At 41.6% G+C, this 15,073-nt stretch overlaps 1 protein-coding gene across 1 annotated transcript in view; it reads left to right on the top strand.

The window, feature by feature from the left end:
- Window positions 1–120: 120 nt before the first annotated feature.
- The window catches only part of FAM76A (family with sequence similarity 76 member A), a 26,215-nt gene continuing 11,262 nt past the window's right edge, over window positions 121–15,073 (top strand). Inside the window, exons 1-5 of the mRNA XM_060140880.1 lie at window positions 121–349; window positions 1,643–1,707; window positions 4,593–4,647; window positions 5,397–5,549; window positions 10,354–10,511. Of these exons, the coding sequence (XP_059996863.1) occupies window positions 269–349; window positions 1,643–1,707; window positions 4,593–4,647; window positions 5,397–5,549; window positions 10,354–10,511 (512 nt within the window). The 5' untranslated portion in view covers window positions 121–268. The remainder of the gene's footprint in view (window positions 350–1,642; window positions 1,708–4,592; window positions 4,648–5,396; window positions 5,550–10,353; window positions 10,512–15,073) is intronic.

The raw sequence follows: 15,073 nt of genomic DNA, 5'->3' as shown, positions 1-15,073 counted from the left end.
GGCCGCGCGCGTCATAAGTGGCGTACTCCAGTCCAGACCGAATCAGAGTCGTAAGAAGCTCCGTGTTCCGCCCCTTCCTCCTTGATAGACGTCAAAATGAACCAGTGAACGGGCGTCCAGCGCCGCCGCGCCAGCCCTGGTCCGCTCGCACACGAGAACCCGCCCGCCTGCCGCAGCCCGCAGCCTGCCGCCGCCAGGTTGTGCTTCAGACTGTCAGATAAAGCGGCGGGCCGGGCCGGTAGGGTTGTGAGCACGGCCCGGGCCGGACATGGCGGCGCTCTACGCCTGCACCAAGTGCCACCAGCGCTTCCCCTTCGAGGCGCTGTCTCAGGGGCAGCAGCTGTGCAAGGTGCGCGGGCTGGGGCGGCAGCCGGGAACTGGGACGCTGGAGGCGCGGCCCGGAGCTCCCGGTTCTGTGGGAACGCCCGGCGGGGTCCCCCGGGCAGGGCGTGGCAGGCCCGCCTAGCTGCGGAACCGCACCCGCTCCGCCGGGGGCTGGCGGGGCACGTGGGGGAGACCCGGGCCGTGTCCAGGCCCCAGCGGCCGGCGTGTCCGGGTGCTTAGCAACAGCGAGGGATTGTTCTCGGACCCCGTGAGGTCGGGGGAGGGGACAGCTGGTCCCCCCGCTCGCCCTCGACCAGCCGCGGCGGAGATCCCTTTTGGGCTGGCTTCCTCCCGCGTCGGGGTCTGCCGGGTTTCAAGCTTAGGAACCTCCTGCCCCGCCTGGGACAGAACTCCAGAGTTGGGTGCTGTCTGGGACGATCGTGTCGAACTGGGCGCTTCACGGGCACTTTTCAGCCAGTTCCAGAGTCGGAGGTAGCCAGGCTTTATAATAAAGCCCCACAGTCAAACGCACGAAGCAAAAGGATGATATTTCAGCTTCTAGTTAGTGACCTTCTGTCGTCGCAGTAACCAGCTGCTGATCAGTTTTTACCCCTGAAGGTCCAAGTTCTCTTTTTTTCTTTTAAGTTGTTTCATCTTGCTTTGCCTATTTAAATGAATAGAGGGGCTGTGAAGCGACAGTTAAAAGTCACCAAGCCGGCTGGAGAGTGATGTTGAGATATCTCCAGATAATCCAGAGTTTGTGTCTCTGGTATGGCTAACTCATAATTGTGTGTCATCAATGCTTTCAGTGGCCATGACTTTGTCTCTTTTGTTTACTAGGTATGAGAGAACTCAAAAAGTCAAATGTCTGAATGCCTTTTTGGCCTTAAAAAATACATATTTGATTATATGTTTGTATATGTATATATTTATTGATTTTAAGGGAGTTTTATATATGTAAGCAATAATGATTTTAATTCAGTACTTTGATTTCACAAGTGAACCTGCTCAAAAATCACGCAGTGGCGGAGGCAGAACTGGACTAGAATCCAGGGCTTCTCATTCCCTAGGTCTGAGGCTTATTCATACCTTTGTTTTACAATTTATGACTAGTTCCATATAAATTCTTACTTAACTCCCACATCAATGCAGGGTGGTGGTGCCAGTTTTACAGACAAAAAAAATTAGTCCCAGAAAGTTTAAGTGACTCACTCAAGCACAGTGGCTATGCTTGGAATAGTACCCAGGTCTTCTGCCTCCTACTGAAGACTTTCCATTTCTGACTGCCTTTTAAAATTATATCCTCATTTCATTTCAGGAATGTCGGATTGCACACCCTGTTGTGAAGTGTACCTACTGTAGGACTGAGTACCAGCAGGAGAGGTACAGTTTTCGTTGACCATGAGCTTTTCCTTTGAAAATCTGTAATCGATTGCATTTCAATATACAGATTTGTAATCAGTTGCATTGTAATATATAGATTTGTAATCAATTGCATTATACACAGATTCTGCCATTTCCTGTTATAACACAATGGAAGTAAAATACACATATTTTTCCCTAGTTATTCATTAATTGCTTAAATTATTAGTTACTTATTTTTCACATCCTTGATAATTTTATATTGTGGGGTTTTTAAAATAAATAAATTTATTTATTTTTGGCTGCATCGGGTCTTCGTTGCTGTGTGCGGGCTTCTCATTGTGGTGGCTTCTCTTGTTGTGGAGCACGGTCTCTGGGCACGCGGGCTTCAGTAGTTGGGGCTCGCTGGCTTCAGTAGTTGGGGCTCACTGGCTTCAGTAGTTGGGGCTCACGGGCTCTAGAGCGCAGGCTCAGTAGTTGTGGCCCATGGGCTTAGTTGCTCCGCGGCATGTGGCATCTTCCTGGACCAGGGATCAAACCCGTGTCCCAGGGAAGCCCTGTATTATGGTTTTGACATTTTTGACACTAAGAAACCGATCCCACAACAGTAAAACATGAGCCTTGTGCTCTAGTATATTTATATGCAGAGTTTGAAGAACTTATAAGCCAAAAGAAGATACTTTTGAAAATGTGACAGTCTGATAAAGAGTTTGTTAGCCCTAGTCACATTTGAAAAAACTCACTTGCCTTTACACTTGCCTTGTGTGAATCTCATTTTGAAAAGTGTGAAAAATATTTAGGTGTGAATGAACACACATCTTTGGGGGACTTTTTAATAGCAGCAAAGTGGTTTATTGGTATAGTAAGTTAAACTTTTGGGGAACCGTGGCTGTAGGTAATATTGCCTTAAGCAGGATGGGGTCTGTTTGCCAGCTCACACATGGACCCAGAAGCCTAATTTTGGTCAGCTTCATTTCAATTCTAGGAATATTTTCCCTGATATTTCGTTATGTATATTTTCAAAGAAAAAAAAGCTAAAAAAACTAGATAGTAAACACTCATCTACCCACTACTTAGATTCTACAATTTACACTTACTACTTTTCCATCTATCCATCTCTCTATCCATCAGTGTATTAATCCATCTTATTTGTGATGCAGTTTAAAGTTGGGGACATCAGTGTACTTGACCCTAAACACTTCAGCATGCATATCATTAACTTAGAGTTCAATATTTGTTTATGGTTTTTAAATTTTTTTAGAGGTAAAAGTTGCACACATTGAAATGCTCAAATCTTAAGTGCATCATTCAATGAGTTTTACAAACAGTATATATCTGTGTAACCCTAAACCCCATCAAAATATAAAACATTTCTATCACCCCAGAGATTCTAACCCCAACCCAGTCAGTCCCCACCCTCCTTGCTTTTTCCAAGCAACTACTGTTCTGATTTTCCTTTCCACCATAGATTAGTTTTACCTGTTCTAGAACTTCATGTAAATGGAGACACACAGAATATACTCTGGAAGGTTTATATTTTAGCTTTTACATTTAGGCCTATGATCCCTTTCAAATTTATTTCTGTGTGTAGGGTGAGCTTTGAAGTATAACCCTAATTCACACCATACATAAAAATTAATTCAAGATGGATTATAGAAATAGGTTTTTTTGCATTTTTTTCTAAAATGTCAAGAGCATTTGTATATATTGATATATATGTCCCACTCCTTGAGTAATAAATCTAAAATAAACCCAAATGTTCAACATCACAGAATCACTGATGCTAATCCTCTTTCTAGAGGTCTCTTTCAATGTACTTCACTTCCTGAACTGCCTTTTTTTTTTCTTTTTGGCCACCCCGTGGCTTGTTGGATCTTAGTTCCCCACTAGGGATTGAACCTGGGCCACGGCAGTGGAAGTGCTGAGACCTAACCACTAGACCCCACTGGACCACCAGGGAAGTCCCTGAACTGCCTTTTTAAAATGGCAGAAAATTGCCCTGGGAAATATTTTGTTTGAATATCTCATTTTAATTTAATGATTTTTACTTTGAGGTTTTTCTTTTGTCTTTTAAGTTTGTAGTCACTTTGATAGGAACTGTATGGGAAAAAAATCACAAAGTAACAATATACTGGATTTTTATATGATTTTGTTTTTAGCCCCCAAATATTGTTTAAACTGTTGTTAAACATGAAGCATTTGTTTGTACCTCCCTTTGTGAAGGGTTAGACTTTATTTGAAGATAATATTTTTTCCCCAAGGCAGTTTATCAGTTTAGGCATGTAGGTAATATTATGACTTGGATCTTCACAAGGGAAAGGGCGTGTTTATTTTTGTCAGTGCTTAGCTCTTAGAGAAATTGGAAATATTGAAAAAATATTTGGTGTTAGCATCTATTTCCCCACATCAGGGATTTTCACATACTTTTACTTATAGAGGAGAACATAGAGTAAGGTCAACATGGATAGAGTCTCTGAGCTTATATCCCAAACACAAATACTTTACTCCTCATCTCGAATTTCTCAGCTGCTCATCTGAATTGAGGAGAATTAATTTCTTTTTTGCTAGTCCATTTTGGTCTAACATAATATTCTTTTCAGGGTCCTTTGCATATCTGATAATTTTACTTAGTGGTACTTGGAGATGTCATAATCATAAATAACTCACTCTTCATTTTAACCAAAGCCTCCTTGTATTTGAGCTAATAAAATTTATAACTACAGAATAATTAAAAGAGTTACTGGCCAGATACTCACCCTTCAGTTAATCAAATGTCCAAACCATATTCCACCTTGGCACTTAGTAAGGAACAAATTCCTTGGACTTAAGGAAGAATCAGTTTTCAAATGTTGTAAGTAAAACGATTTTTTTCTTATAAAGCCTTGTGTCTCTTTCTTCCTTAACAGTAAAACCAATACAATATGCAAGAAATGTGCTCAGAATGTGCAGTTGTATGGAACGGTAAGTAGGGTTTCTCTGTACCTAACAGTCAGGTCTCTTGGGACCGTACATTCTGTGGACTATTAATATAATTACAATATTTTTATTAGAAGACCTAGTTATGCGTAAAAATGTTCTCAGAAAAATTTATGTAGTGTTTTAGCTTTCAAACTTAGCTAATACTTAGTATTAAGGAGTTCTGTGTTTATAGTCACTGTGGCAGGATTGTGATTATAATTTTCCTTGAGAAGCTTCAGTAACCAGTATGTAAAGAGAAGGGGAATGATGAATCCTATGACGTGACCTCTTTGTTTGGTAACAGTTGACTATTCATTTTGATGAATGATTTTTTTTCTTTCAGTGTTAGGGTTCAGCATACTGTGTCCTTGCAGGCATTCTCCCCACATGTTTATACACTAATAATGTCAAAGAGGCCTTTTCAGAAATTTGGACGCACTTGCTCATTTCTCCAAGAGCTGGTTCTGTTGAATTGGTTAGAGAAGTCCCAGCATATATGCTAATGGGTTTTTGTTATTTGTTTATTTATTTAAAAATCAATAGTCCTGTGCAGAAAAACACTTTACATGGTGTTAGGAATTGGGCTTTATTGGATCAGTGTAAAAGGAAATTTATGAAGTTGGGAATGCATTTTTACCATGACTAATGAACTGTGTATAATAGAAATCATTGCTTTAAAAAATGCACTGGAAAAAAAAATGCACTGGTATTTTACAACATACTTACTTGACACTTTTTTTTTTCTCTTTAAGCCCAAACCTTGTCAGTATTGCAACATAATTGCAGCATTTATTGGCAACAAATGCCAACGCTGCACAAATTCAGAGAAGAAGTATGGACCACCATATTCTTGTGAACAGTGCAAGCAGCAGTGTGCATTTGACAGGAAAGATGATAGAAAGAAGGTAAATCTCTGTGTTTTTCTGGATATTTTTTTCTTTCAGAGAAATTCAGGTGGGCCAATTGTGTTAAAAAGACATATAACCAAGATTGATTTCTCAGTTCCTCTCCAAATTCTGTTATTGACTTTGAAGAAGATATTCAGCCTTTGTTTTCTTCATTTATCAAATGTGGACCATTATATTATAACATTTCATAGGTTAGTATTTCATGAGAATTTGAATTACAGTGTTCAACATCCCTTGTAAGTGAAGTGGTGATTGGCAAAATTCTACAAAACTCTTTAAAGGAGAGATTGTGACTTAAGCAGGATATAGTCTGTTACCAGTTTTACTATCTGGCTCTTTAAATGTTTCTATCTGTTGAAGTTAAAGACCACAAGAAGATGATATAGATAAACCTCTATGTGGAATGATGGTACCTTGGTGGAATTAAAATGATTTAGATTTGGTCTGTTTAAAACCCTCAACTGGCTTCCAGTTGCACTTAGAATGAAACCCAAACTCCTTCCATAGCCTGCAAGGCCCATACCTGACTCTCAGTCTCATCTTCCATCACACTCCCCTCCTCCTCCCTTGGTCCAGCCACACTGGCCACCTTTCAGTCCTTCAGATATACCAGTCTCATTTCCACCTTTGTGCCGGCTGGATTTGCCTGATACACAGCCTTCTCCAGAGTGTCATAACTTGTTCCTTGCGTCAAGTCTCAGCTCAATTGCCAGCTTCTCACAGAGACCTTCTTTACTAACTCCCCCGATCACTCTATCATAGTACCCTGTTTATTGTCTTCATAGCATGTAACGTTATGAGAAATTATCTTGTTTGTTTACATGTTTGTCCACCCCCACTAAAGTATGAGTTCTTTGTCCATCTGTTTTCATGCTGTATTACCAGCAGCCTGGCACATAGTAGGTACTCGATAAATTTTTTTTGAATGAAAGAATATAGTACAGAAACTCTCAGTGTCCAGAGATGCTTTTCAGAGATGCTTAGGCTCTCAAAAGCTGATTCGTGGTAACCAAATTCATTAATTTACAATGGGAGGAAGTAACTTTCCAGTGACCAGAATACTCCTGCCTGCCAACCAGGGCACCTCTTCCCTGAATCAAGATACTAGAGAAGCTGAATTAGTAATCAGAAGGTAACATATAATAATAGTTGGAGCACAAGCTTTTTAGTCCCATAGATCTGGGTTCCAGCCCACTTCTGGCTTAGCTGAATGATCCTGGGCAAATTATTTACTCCTGTTATGCATCAGTTTTGTCATCTTTACTGTGGGAATAACAGTAGCTACTTCACAAGGGCATAGGGAGATTTAATTGAGATAGGTTTATAAAACAATTTTGAGCCTAGCATATACTATACTTCATTAAATGGTACCTATATTATTATTATTTGGATTACACTAGAATTAATTGTTTCTATTTTCTAGTTACAATCCTATCATAAGAGTTTGCGTATTTGTAGGCATCCTCAATCATCTATTTATAAACTTTAGGAGGACCAAGCTTAGGGATTGAGAGTGGATGATCTGGACTCAGAGTGCCTGGATTGAAATCTTTGTCTGTCACTTATTTGTTGTGTGACTTCAGGTGAGTTAATCTATCAGTGCCTCAGTTTCCTCATCCGTAAATGAGGCTGCTCAGACCTCATCGTTGTTATGAAGGTCAAGTGTAAACCCCTTCAGAAGGAATCTGGCACATGATAAGTACCCAGTGTTATCTATGATTATTTCTTTATGATAGTTTAATTCTGAGAGGGTGATTTTATATTTTTAAAGTTTGTGAAGGAGAGATCTGAAATAAAGTGTCCTGTGGTTCAGTGTGTGATTTTCATGTTTAATGTTGGCTCTCTTTCAGTGCAGTTGCTTTGTTTTCAAACCCTTCTTCAGTGAAAGCTCTTTCGTGGAGAAGGTCTCCTATTTTTTTTTTTTGGCTGCATTGGGTCTTTGTTGCTGGGCGCAGGCTTTCTCTAGTTGCGGCGAGTGGGGGCTACTCTTTGTTGCAGTGTGTGGGCTTCTCATTGCGGTGGCTTCTCATTGCAGAGCATGGGCTCTAGGCATGCGGGCTCAGTAGTTGTGGCTTGCGAGCTCTAGAGCGCAGGCTCAGTAGCTGTGGCGTACAGGGCTTAGTTGCTCTGCAGCATGTGGGATCTTCCCGGACCAGGGATCAAACCCGTGTCTCCTGCATTGGCAGGTGGATTCTTAACCATTACGCCACCAGGGAAGTCCTCCTAAAGTCAGACCTTCAGGCCATATCCCATAACCATGAAATGCAGCAAATTGAAGTTTGGTTTCAAAATTCATTTATACATTCGTTAACAAATAATTAGATGCTCATCATGTCTCAGACACTGCTCTGGGTGTTGGAAATACACTGATGAACTAAGCAGAAGAGACCTTATTCTCTCAGAGCTTTTATTTATGTGTGTAAGAGATGGATGAGAACAAACAAGGAAATAAATGAACACAGATTTTAGGTGTAAGTGCTATAAGGAAATAGGGTATATGGTAGAGAGTGACTGGGGAGGCCAGTTTTGATTGGGCAATCAGGAGGACCTGCATGGAGATAAAATCTGAGCTGAAACAGGAAAGATGAGAAGGAAGCAGCCATGGGAAGCCCTGGAGGGCAAAGATCCTGGAAAGAGAGACCAGCTATGAAAAGACCCAGAGGCAAGAATGAGCTTGGCAGATGGGAAGAACAGAAAGAAGGCAGAGTGAACAGAGAATGAGTTTATAAAGGCAGGCAGAGGCTACATTTAAGTCAACATAGGCTATGGTAAAAAGTTTAGATTTTATATTTTAAGGCGAGGAGAGACATAATCAGATTTACATTTAAGGAGCCCTCTTTGGCAGCTATGTGGAAATGGTTGATCTGGAGAAAAATAGTGAGATCATTTGGGTGGGTCTTGCAGTTGTGACAAGTAAGAATGGCTTTGCTTGGGTGGAAGCAGTGGAGTTGGAAAGAAGTGGGTAGATTCGGACGGATGACTTGCTAATAGGTTAGGAGAATAAGGTGCAAAGAAGCTTTTGCTAACAAGACAAATACTTTAGGTAAATGATGGTCTGGCTTACCCATGTTCAAGATGGGGCAGAAGATGTAATTTAGAGGCAAGACATGAAAACTAAGATTCCATGAAATATCAGCACACTCCCTCCTCAACCTGAGTAACTGCAACCAGCTCTGCTGCCCTGCCACTTGTACCAGGCCACCCCACAAACTTACTTTTGCCATCTGAGTGCTGTACAGAGGCACCCCGGCTTCAGAGGATTGTGGAAGCCCCATTCTGCTTTCCTAGCCCTGTGCCCTGCACCCTGGTACAGAGCTGCTTCTGCCCAAAGTGATCAACTTTTTCTAAATCAAACAAAGTGCCATGGTAGGCCACCACCAGGGATTGGGGCCCTGGAAGCTACTTGCCCATCAGTCTTTTTCTGGAGACTTTTTTTTTTTTTTTAACAGAAGATATTGGGGGTAGGAGTTTATTAATTAATTAATTGATTTTTGCTGTGTTGCGTCTTTGTTTCTGTGCGAGGGCTTTCTCTAGTTGTGGCAAGCGGGGGCCACTCTTCATCGCGGTGTGCGGGCGTCTCACTATCGCGGCCTCTCGTTGAGCGGAGCACAGGCTCCAGACGCGCAGGCTCAGTAGTTGTGGCTCACGGGCCTAGTTGCTCCACGGCATGTGGGATCCTCCCAGACCAGGGCTTGAACTCGTGTCCCCTGCATTAGCAGACAGATTCTCAACCACTGCGCCACCAGGGAAGCCCTCTGGAGACATTTATTTCCATCTGAGAAAAGATATCCAGCATACCATTTTATGAGCCATTTATAAGGTATTAAAGCTAAAGTATAGGGCTTCCCTGGTGGCACAGTGGTTAAGAATCCGCCTGCCAAGGCAGGGGACACAGGCTCGAGCCCTGGTCTGGGAAGATCCCACATGCTGCGGAGGAACTAAGCCCATGCACCACAACTACTGAGCCTACGCTCTAGAGCCTGCGAGCCACAACTACTGAGCCCATGTGCCACAACTACTGAAGCCTGCGCGCCTAGAGCCCGTGCTCCACAACAAGAGAAGCCACCGCAATAAGAAGCCCATGCACCGCAACAAAGAGTAGCCCTCACTCACCACAACTAAAGACAGCCCATGCACAGCAACAAAGACCCAATGCAGCCAAAGATAAATAAATAAAATAAATTTTAAAAAAAAGGAAAAGGAAAAGCTAAATTATAAATTTTATGTTTCATCTTCTGTCTTCTCTTTTCCCTGCTGTGTTTTCCTTGATGAGCACCATAGAGATATTTGTGTCTTTTGAAATTCTTATGGGAACTTTGCTCTGGTCTGTGTTAAGTTGAAGAAAAACAAAATTAAAAAATATATAAAATTAGCAGCTCATTTTTATTTTATTTATTTATTTAAAAAATTTTTTGGCCATACCACACAGCATGTGGGATCTTAGTTCCCCACCAGGAATCAAACATGTGCCCCCTGCAGTGGAATTGTGGAGCCCTAACCACTGGACCACCAGGGAAATCCCCAGCTCCTATTTTATTGAGCAATTTTTATGTACCTTGCACCATGCTTTACCTACATTATGTCACTAGATCCTTGCACCAGCCCTCTGAAGTAGGTTCTATTATCCTTCATTTTATAGATGAAGAAATTGACCCCATGAGTACCCAGCTGACTTCCGTAAGGTCACACAGCTTGTAAGTGGCAGATCTGGACTTAACCAGAGGTTCTAGCTCCTAATACCCATGTTCTCAGCCACTGCACTAGCACATTCCTTCTTTATCTTTGTCTCCTCATCTTCCAGGTAGATGGGAAATTGCTATGCTGGCTGTGCACACTTTCATACAAACGGGTCCTTCAGAAGACCAAAGAGCAGAGGAAGCACCTGAGCAGTTCTTCCCGTGCCAGCCACCAGGAGAAGGAGCAGTACAGTCGACTGAGTGGTGGCAGCCATTATAACAGGTAACCCCGAGATGCATGAGATAGGACTAGAGGTGCTGGGAGGTCAGATGTAATACTCACACAATTAGCCGTGGAAGATACCATTTTGTCTAAATTTTCCTATTTTCTCTCTAGTTATTAGTCTATAGAGGGAATCTCCTTTGTCGTAGTTTGTAATTCATGTATCATCCAAGGGCCAGAGAGACTTCCATAAGGCATCAGGATTTTCTGACTTGGTTTCTGTTGTGTCTTAAAAGTTTGTGGAACTTACTCCACTTTAACATGTAACGTTTTCCCCTCCGTTAGAGTGGGTTATCTCCCTAGAAGATTGGACATTTCACAGTCTGAGGGATGCAGCTTTTTTATGCATATTGGCTAGGAGATTGATAGATATTCTAGGTTTGTCCTTGTGAGATCCAGTCAAAATGATGTCCTTTCATTATTGTCTTAAGCTTCTTTTCAGAGTATCTGTAGAATTGTTAAGAGTTCTGGCTTTGGATTGAATCCTGGGTCTGCCAAGTTTTCTGTATGGGATATTGGGCAAGTTTTTTCATCTGTGAAATGAGGGAAATAATAATATTACCTCATGGAGTTGTTGCAGAAATAAATTATATAGTATGTACATAGTGATTAGTTTTATAACCGGCATATAGGAAGCTTCAATACATTTTAGTTATTTGTTGTTATTATTACCATTGTGACTTTCTTTGTTCATTGTTAAGTACTTTCATGAGCCAGGTTCTCTGCAAGGAATGCAGAGATAAGTAAAAGACTCACGCTGCTATCCAAGAGTATGCAGTCTGGTAGGGAAGACAGACCTGTAATCAAATCATTGCAGGATAATTCGATGGGCATCACAGTGGAAACATGTCAAAATACAGGCATAAGAGGCAGTGGTAATTAACTGCCTCGGGAGGTTAGGGAAGGAAAGATCAGAGAAATGCTGGTGTTGGAGCTAGATCTTAGGATGGTCAGAATCATCAGATAAGGAATGGGCAGAGACATTCTAGGCTGAGGGAATAGCATTTGCAAAGACATGGAGGGCATGAGACCACACGGAACTTGGAAACAGCAAGTCCTTTTATTTTGCTGGAGCTTATGATTGGGAGCTGGAAAATGGGAGGAAAAGGAATCCAGCAGACCTGGTAAGGAGCATGAACTTGATCTTAGTGATCTTAACGGGAAGCCACTGAAAGGATCTATGCAGGGGAGGGGCCAAATCTGCATTTAAAAGAAAATTAACCCAGACTACTGGGGAGAATGCATTGGAGGAAAAAGAGGCTGGGGCCTAGTTAAGAAGCTTTTTTGGTAAGAGTCCAGATAAGAGATGTTAATAGAGAACCTCAACTTGAGGCAGTGACACTGAAGAGGCAGATTCAGGAAGATACTTTAGAAGGAGATTTTTGAGTAAATTAGATAATGTGATGAACAGATAGATGGGCAGGAGCTGGGTGAGTAAAGGACAATTCTCAAATTTCTTACTTGGGTGAATGGGTAGATCCTTATCTGAGAGAGAGTATAGGAAGGGGGAAAAAGAAGTTCAGTTTTGGAAAGTTGAGTTTAAAGCATCAAGAAGAATTATTTAGCTCTTTTCCGTAGCACCTTGGAGGTGAACGGCTGCTTCAGGATGAAGCTGAACATCTTTCCCAGCCACTGTCTGCCAGAAACTCACTGAAGTGAACTATGAACGCAAACTTTGTACCATCTGTGAGAAGTTTATGGCCATGGAAATTGCTGCTGATGCTCCAGGTGAAGAATGGACGGGTTATGTGGTCCAAATCAGTGGTGAGAGTGACAAACAAGGGACCATGAAGCCGGGTGGCACGACCCACAGCCGCGTCTGCTTGCTACTGAGTAAACAGCATTCCTGTCACAGGCCAAGGAGGACTGGAGAAAGAAAGTGCAGATCTGTACAGGGTTGCATTGTGGATGCCAATCTGAGTGTCCTGAATTTGGTCATTTTGAAAAAAGGTGAGAAGGATATTTCTAGATTTGCTGATACAACTGTGCTGCATTGCCTGGGGCCCAAGAGCTGGAATCCGCAAACTTTTTAAGCTCTCTAAAGAGGATGATGGGGCTTCCCTGGTGGCTCAGTGGTTAAGAATCTGCCTGCTAATGCAGGGGACACGGGTTCGAGCCCTGCTCCGGGAAGATCCCACATGCCGTGGAGCAACTAAGCCCGTGCGCCACAACTACTGAGCCTGCGCTCCAGAGCCCATGAGCCACAACTACTGAAGCCCGCGCACCTAGAGCCCGCGCTCTGCAACAAGAGAAGCCACCACAATGAGGAGCCCAAGCACCGCAACGAAGGGTAGCCCCTGCTCACCCCAGCTAGAGAAAAGCCCGCGCGCAGCAACAAAGACCCAAGGCAGCCCAAAATAAAAATAAATAAATTTATTAAAAAATAAATTTAAAAAAATAAAGAAGATGATGTCTACCATTATGTTGTGAGAAGGCCCTTAAACAAAGAAGGTAAGAAACGTAGGACTAAAGCACCCAAAATTCAGCGTCTTGTTGCTCCACATGTTCTGCAACACAAACGTCGGCATATTGCTCTGAAGAAACAGCATGCTAAGAAAAATAAGGAAGAGACTGCAGAATATGCTACACTTTTGGTCAAGAGAATGAAGGAGGCCAAAGAAAAATGCAAGGAACAGATTGTCAAGAGACAGAAGCTGTCCTTGGTCAAAAAGAAGATGTTCTAAGAGTAACAAATAAATAGATACGACATCCAAAAAAAAAAAGAATTATTTAGTGGAAGTTTAGCCTAAACTCACAAGAGAGGTTTGAACATGAGCCATTGGTAGCACATAAGAGTCAGTGGTAGCAGAGATTAGTTTAAAATGTGGATTTCTGTGGCCCTACCTCAGAGTTTAATTCAGTAGAATCTAGGATAGAGTCCAGGAATCTGCTTTGTTTTATAAACATCTCAGATGATTCTGATGCAGGTGATCTGGGGAACATCATTTCTAACCACTATGATAGATAGTTGTTAAAACCATGCTCTTGAATGACACGACTCAGGTTGGAGGCTGAGAACAGATTCTAGAAGCACTCAAGAAGGATGGAGTGAATATTTGAAAACCAAATATCTGATCAGGGTTAATATCCAAAATATATAAAGGACTCAACAGTATGGTGTTTCCTGAAAAAATTAAAAATAAAACTATCATATGATCCAGCAGTCACTCCTGGGTATATATCTGAAAGAACTGAAATCAGTATCTCATATTCATTATAACTTTATTCATAATACCTAAGATATGGAAGCAACCTAAATGTCCTTCGAGGGATGAATGGCTAAAGAAAATGTGTATATATATACAATGGAATATCCAGCCATAAAAAAAGAAGGAAATCCTGCTATTTGCTACAATAGATAAACCTGGAAGGCATATGCTAAGTGAAGTGAGCCAGAGAGAGAAAGACAAACACCATGTGGTATGACTTTTATGTGGAATCTTAAAAAAAATAAAGCTGATTTCATAGAAATAGAGAATAGAATGGTGGTTGCCAGGGGCAGGGGGAGAGGGAAATGGGGAGGTGTAGGTCAAAGGGTACAAACTTTATAAGAAGAAGTAGTTCTGAGGATCTAATGTGTAGCTTAGTGACGATAGTTAATAATACCATATTGTATGCTTGAAAGTTGCTGAGAGTAGATCTTAAGCATTCTCACCATTAAAAAAAATAAAAGAGGGAATTCCCTGGGAGTCCAGTGATTAGGACTCTGTGCTTCCACTGCAGAGGGCATGGGTTCAGTCCCTTGTCGGGGAACTAATATCCTGCAAGCCACATGGTGCAGCCAAAAAATAAAGTAAAAGAATTAAGTATTCGAGGTGATGGGTGTATTAATTATCTTGATCTTGGTAATCATTCTATAATGTACATGTATATCAAATTGTCACCTTGTACACACTTTAAATATGTACAATTATATTTGTCAGTTATTCCTCAATAGAGTCAGGGGGGGAAATGGATGGCATGGTCAGTGGTATCAAATATTGAAAAGAGGCCAAGTAAGAAAAGGTCTGAAACATCCTTTGGGCTTGGCGATTGGACATCCATCAAAGTAAAAGGGTTGCAGACTAGTTTTAGGGGGTCAACTTATTGGGGCTAAAACTGATCTTTAGTGTTGTTGTGGGACTCAGACACCAGAAGATTCACAGAAATAGAGTGAGGAAGAACTGGACTTGGAGTTCAAATATGTCAGCCTGGTGTCTAGTCCCAGCTTCACTGCTAACTAGCTGTATATCCCTGGGTAGGTCAGTTAACCTTGATGAGCCTCAGTTTATGCAAAATAGAAACAATCCCTTGTATATACCTCACGGTATTATAAGATACATGTGAGACAATGAATGTGAAAGTACTTTTTAAATTGTAAGATAGATTATACTTCTGAGGTTTTATTTACTCTATTCTCATAGTTATTAATAAAGCAGATAATATTTAATCAAGGCCAAGAATTTGGGGGAGGACTATAGAAACGAGCTACCCATGCATCCAGGACCTATGAAATCAAGACTTTGGTGGATTTTGATGATCAAGAATAATTAGCTCTTAGATCTTAGATCAGGCCACCTGGA

Source organism: Lagenorhynchus albirostris, chromosome 2, assembly GCF_949774975.1.
Source record: "Lagenorhynchus albirostris chromosome 2, mLagAlb1.1, whole genome shotgun sequence".
Classification (NCBI taxonomy): Eukaryota; Metazoa; Chordata; class Mammalia; order Artiodactyla; family Delphinidae; genus Lagenorhynchus; species Lagenorhynchus albirostris.
The sequence above is the reverse complement of the archived record's forward strand: the minus strand, read 5'-3'. Positions and strand labels throughout refer to the sequence as shown.